Source organism: Microcebus murinus, chromosome 12 (genome assembly GCF_040939455.1).
Source record: "Microcebus murinus isolate Inina chromosome 12, M.murinus_Inina_mat1.0, whole genome shotgun sequence".
NCBI classification, from domain to species: Eukaryota; Metazoa; Chordata; class Mammalia; order Primates; family Cheirogaleidae; genus Microcebus; species Microcebus murinus.
The window spans coordinates 67,697,860-67,704,041 of NC_134115.1; the positions used below are offsets into that span (position 1 = coordinate 67,697,860).

The 6,182-nt window shown below is 33.4% G+C and overlaps 1 protein-coding gene across 3 annotated transcripts in view; it reads left to right on the forward strand.

The window, feature by feature from the left end:
• Nucleotides 1-6,182, forward strand: part of FSD1L (fibronectin type III and SPRY domain containing 1 like) — an 87,948-nt gene that overhangs the window by 8,614 nt on the left and 73,152 nt on the right. For 2 of the 3 annotated variants that reach the window (XM_012736804.2, XM_012736805.2), the window contains exons 2-3: nucleotides 1,548-1,643; nucleotides 4,317-4,412. In XM_012736804.2, the coding sequence (XP_012592258.1) occupies nucleotides 1,548-1,643; nucleotides 4,317-4,412 (192 nt within the window). The remainder of the gene's footprint in view (nucleotides 1-1,547; nucleotides 1,644-4,316; nucleotides 4,413-6,182) is intronic. The other variant, XM_012736806.2, reaches the window with a different exon arrangement.

Genomic DNA, 6,182 nt, shown 5'->3' on the forward strand with positions numbered 1-6,182 from the left:
GAAATCGTCTCCTGGTCTGAGAAGATGCTAGTGGGGAACTCATATGTCAGAGTATTTCTCTAATTATGACCACATGAATGTTGTTGCCTGCTGGTTCAGGGCATGATGGTTTTCTGCCACTGGTTCTAAGAATAAAAAGTTTATGCATTATAATTTCAGGGGCTTGTTACACTGGATAGTTTCCAAATAAGTAGCACACATTGGCAGAGTTTTTTGTTGGAAGAAACAAAAATAACACTCATTTGAATTTGACATCTTCACATATTGTTAGGCTAAAACCAGAAGAAGCATGCCGTTTTAAAATGATGAACATCATCATGTTCTCAGATTCTTATGATGATATGCCTGTAGGAAGAATAGCTGTTTCTGTTGCCCTTGTATGTGACAGGGTGGTATGTGTTATAACCCCTTGATCAGTTCATGTTTTGTCTAACTTGAAGTAAAATCCTAGTCCTTTTGGTACCCTAAGATATTCTGATTTCCTTTGCATGAATTTGTGATCTTTACCTTATCAGGTGGTACAGTGTAATAGTCAAGAGGATAGACTCAGGGATCAAACTGCCTATGTTTGAATTCTGGCTGTGCAACATGTTAGCTCTGAGATTCTGGGCAAGCTATTTAAGATTAACTATAATCTAAGGGTGTAATATTTTGGAGGTATAGGACAGTACCATAAAAAAATGGACATTATTCTGATGATTCTTTGAGTTTGTTTAACTTACATATTTCAGCTGCCAACCTTTACATGGACATTCGTACCCTTTTGTGATCCCAAAAAGTCTATTCTAACCCCAAACAGTGAGCTGTGTAAATTTTATAGGGAAGAAGAGTGTATTTGTCTCTTTTGTTATGGTATTAGAAGGATCCCAAAGGAATGCTGCTTATAAGTAACAACTTTTTTTGAGAGTTGATAATATTATATTACCTTTCAGTTTCTAGAGATAATATTTATATAAATAAATTTATATAATATTTATATAAATAAAAACAAATTAGAGAAATTCTGGTAAGGGAACTTGTTTATAACATTTTAACTTATATTCACATACAGCTATTATAATTCAAGAATCTGGAATTAACGTAAGCATGGAAAGAAATTTTGGTCTTTGAAGAAAAAGTCCAGAGAGATTTTAGGTTGTTTATTTTTAATTACAAATTAATAAAAAAAAAATAGAGGATCTCTGCCCTATCCCCACTCTTAGAAATATATGTACTATTTGGATAATATATAGACCTGCAAGTCTATATTGTCCAGGATAGTAGCTTCTAGCCACATGTGGCTTTTGTGCACTTGAAATGTGGCTAATTGGAATTGAGATAGGCTGTAAGTGTAAAATATACTCTGGATTTTGAAGACTCAGAACCAAAAAAAGAAAAGAAAGAAAGAAACCCATTACTAATTGTTAAATATTGATTACATGTTGAAATGATAAGATAATATTTTGGATCTGTTGAATTAAGTAAAATATTAAAATTAAATTCACCTGTTTCTCTTTTACTTTTTTGATGTGGCTACTATTGGATCATACTATGTTTCTATTGGACAGTGCTGCTCTAAGGAGAATGAGAACATTGCAGTTGGTAAAGGCTGTATTCTGACCTCTAACATCATTATTAGACCAGAGTCTGTTAACTTTCAGCAGGTGGGTAGCTCTTAAAGGTATAGAGCATTTAGCTTAAAGACCTTATAAAAATTAGAACATTTAGATGTCTTTGAAGTGGGGAACCTGCAGTCTTAAGGCCACTTCTAGCTCTCTAGGTCCTTCAGTGTAGCCTATTAACTGAATCCAAATTTTACAGAACAAATCCTAGATTTGTTTTAAAAATAAAATAAAAATATAAAAGATTAACAAAAATGTATTAATAAAAATAAAAGGATTTTATTAAAATAGAAGGCCGCAGTTTCCCCATATACTCAGTAACTAACAGGAGCTTAAAAAAACAATAGGCTTCTCATTAAAATCTTTGGAGGTCAGAGCTTACTAGTAGGGACAATAAGCTCTGCTATTTCCATAGTTTTTTCTACAAAATTCTTTAAATACATTTGTTACTAAACTCAGACAAAAAATAAATAAAAGTGGGAAGGTATTTTATGCTAGGGAGATTTTATAATATTTGCTCTGAACTCTATCAGCCTTTTTTATGTGCAGATATTTCACAGGTTTTTTCTGTGAAATTTTTTTAGTTTTTATTGAACTCACATATATTGTAATGATTGAAATTTTCTTATTGGGTTGAATTCATTGGGCCTGGGTCATTTTTTTCATAGAATAAGATCTTTTCCAGAAGACTCTTCTTTCTACCCTTGTCTGGTAGAATATTATCAACTTTACCCTGACATTCACTAGATACGCCTCCTAGTGGACAACCGTATGTCTCAAGCTGTGATTCTGTTATGAAAATTCTGGCATTTCTCTGTTATTGAAAACCTGTAGCAAACCAGATGTTTAGAGAATATATAACTTATTGTATGGGTATACCATATGATAGGTTAATTGGTTAGATTTAGGGACAGTATTCCAAAGTGGTTAAGAGCATGGGCTTTGGAAATAGACTGACATATTCTTTACCTTACTAGCAGTGTCACTTTGGGCAACCAGTTGAATCTCCATTTTCCCATTTGTACAATATACATGTAACCCTGCCATTATAAGGTATAGAAGGAGAGGCAGAGACAGTCCATTAACCAGAAAGAGCCCAGTCTTATTATTTGAAGCCTGTTATAAACAGTCTGAGGATTGTGCAGAACTGTTTTTACTGTTCCATTGTGTTGCTTTTAAATATATACAGAGCCTATCTTGGATAAATACTTGGAAAACTCTTTTCTCTTAAATCTTCTGATCTCCTTTTCTACATCTTTGTACTACTACCATCGCCCTTCCAACTGTGTCCACCCCACCCCAAGTCCTGGCTTAATTCTGCCATTCTGCTGTGGTCTTTGTATTCAAATCTTAGTGTACCAGTTTCTGAGAATAGCACTGACTAGATAAACAATTAATTCTTGGTGTCATTGGTCTTCTTTCATAGCGTAACTTCATTGTGTTATATTAAAATGCTACCAGTAGTGAGAATGGGAAGAAATAGTGTAGGTAAGTGAATACAAAAGAGAGCCCTTAGGCAGCCCCAAGGATGATGATAATACCTCCTGTCTTCAGGGATTTTTGTGAGAATTAAATGAGAACTGTTACAATTATTTTAAATATTTTATTACTATAATGCTTTATGAACATTTGTATAAAATGTCATCCCCTTTCAGATTATTTCCTAAGCTCTTTATATATAACCTTTTAATCAGTATCTGATGGTATTTTTAGGAGAACTTTTATCCTACAAAAACTTACAAGCTTTATTAAAATATTTAAGGTTATAGGTGCTTATAGAAACAAGTCCTATTCTGAGAAAACTAAGTAAAAGTACTTGCATTTGATTTTTACTGTGAATACAAAATACGTTATTTGGTTTTTGCCTTTGCTACCCATGAAGAGTTATTAAGTAACTAGACCTGTGCTATTCAATATTATAGCACTGGTCACATGAGGCTATATAAACTGAAATTAATTAAAGTTTAAAAAAATAAATTTAAACTTGACATGTGACTCGGACTAGTTGCGCTAGCCGTGTTTCAAGACTTCATTAGCTTTATGTGGCTAGTGGCTACCATATTGGACAGCACATGTATAGACCATTTCCATCATAGCAGAAAATTTTATTGAATAACACTGAACTAGAGAGTATGAGAAAATTAAATAGGAAACATTATCAAAGTCTGGGGTATTTGCTATAAAAATTGCTTAGCTTATTGTGGTTCTGCAGCATCTGTAAGTATTACAATGAATATTGTCATTCTAGATGTGCATTTATTATCTAGTTTCATATTTCTAAAATTTTTTTTTAGTTTTATAAATAAATGTTGAATTTCAATGTTTCATTGCTTTATTCCTCATATCCTGATGTTGTATTAGAAGTTTCCATTTTCTTTTTACAGCAATTAAGGATTTGCTTCTATTCCGTTTCCATGGCCTTATGACCTAAAATAATTCTATTGATATTACATAACACTGATCATTTTCAGTCTGAAAAATATTATGGTTATTAAGTCAGATAATAGAATAAGAAAGTTTGATGCAGTATGAATACATACCCTATCTTTTGTAATTGTAGGCCTTTGGAAATTTTGAACAATGAATGAGAAGCTTTACATGTCTCCTGTTTGTTTGCAATATATACTCTTACATGAAGTTTGTTTAGAAAATGGTTGTTTTGAATTTATAATTCTCTTTCATTAAAATATAATATTTTAATTTTTTTAATCCTAGGAAGCTCTACAGAGGATCATTTCAACTCTGGCAAGTAAAAATGATGAAATTCAGAACTTTATTGATACACTGAATCATACACTAAAAGGAGTTCAGGTATGAATTTCGTATTAAAAATTTTGTATAAATATGTCACACTGAATGATTGTTGAGTCAAATAGGAACTATGAATATACTCCATCAATTAGGTTATAGAGTAATGGGGGTGAGAACAGGGTTTTTAAATTTCAGATAAGCTAAAAATGCTTTCCTTGCTATTCCTACATTTTCTGTTGAAAAATCAAATAGTATGGGAGAAGGAGAACTCTGGAATAGAAGTTGCCAGGAAATAATATAATACTCACTTTTGTCCTTTTCCATTTGATATTTTTCTTTTCTAATTCTAATTAAGAGCAAATTGTACCTTTTTGAAAGTACTGGGAAGTAAAACATTTCTTTTACTATAAATAATAGAGGGAAAATGTAGATGGTAAGAGGTCTATTTGTAGAACTAGATGAAAATGAAATAAAAGTATAAGGTAACATGCCCATTGAGGAAGGAGAGGAATACTTAAGGAAATGGTTCCAGGTTTGGGCAGGTAATCCATACCATAAATAACGCATTGTTGATTGTGTAAGGGAACTCAAGATAATCTGATCTCTAGAAATATATAAGCTACCAAGACTGACTGAGGAAGAAATACAAAATCTGAATTTAACAATAATGGGTAAGGAGATTGCATTAATGAAAAGTCTTCCAACAAAGAACAGTCTGGAACCTGATGGCTTCACTGTTGAATTCTACCAAACGTTTAAAGAACTAGTATCAGTTCTTCTCAAACTTTTTTGAAAAACTGCAGAGGAGGGAGTACTTCCAAACTCACAAGGCCAGCATCACTCTGATACCAAAGCCAGAAAAGGACACTACAAAAGAGAAAATATAGGTCAGTATCCCTGATGAACATAGATGTAAAAATCCTCAACAAAATACTAGCAAACTGAATTCAACAGCATATTAAAAACATCACCCTGATCAAGTTATCTTGTGGATGCCAGGATATTCAACACACAAAAAACAGTAAATGTGCTCTACCATATTAACAAGATGAAAAACAAAAACCACATATTTCAATAGATGCAGAAAAATAATTTGACAAAATTCAACATCCTTTCATGATAATAAACTCTCAACAAATTAGGTATAGAAGGGATGTACCTTAACACAATAAAGACCATATGTGGCAAGCCCACAGCTGACATCTTATTCAACCATGAAAAGTTGAAAGCTTTTTCTCTAAGATCAGGAATACGACAAGGATGTCTATTTTCACCATTTCTATTCAATATAGTATTGGTATTCCTAGCCAGAACAAATAGGCAAGAGAAAGAAATAAAAGGCAACCAGGCCAGGCGTGGTGGCTCACGCCTGTAATCCTAGCATTCTGGGAGGCCGAGGCTGAGGCGGGTGGATTGCTCAAGGTCAGGAGTTCGAAAACAGCCTGAGCAAGAGCGAGACCCTGTCTCTACTATAAAATAGAAAGAAATTAATTGGCCAAACTAATATATAGAGAAAAAATTAGTCAGGCATGGTGGCACGCACCTGTAGGCCCAGCTACTCAGGAGGCTGAGGCAGGAGGATCGCTTAAGACCAGGAGTTTGAGGTTGCTGTGAGCTAGGCTGACACCATGGCACTCACTCTAGCTGGGGCAACACAGTGAGACTCTGACTCAAAAAAAAAAAAAAAAAAAGAAAAGAAAAGGCAACCAAATAGGAAAAGAAGAAGTGAAGTTGTCTGTTTGCCGATGACATGATCTCGTATGTAGAAAACTCTCAAGGCTCTATCAGAAATCTATTAAAAGGTAACAAATTCAGTAAAGATGAAGGTTA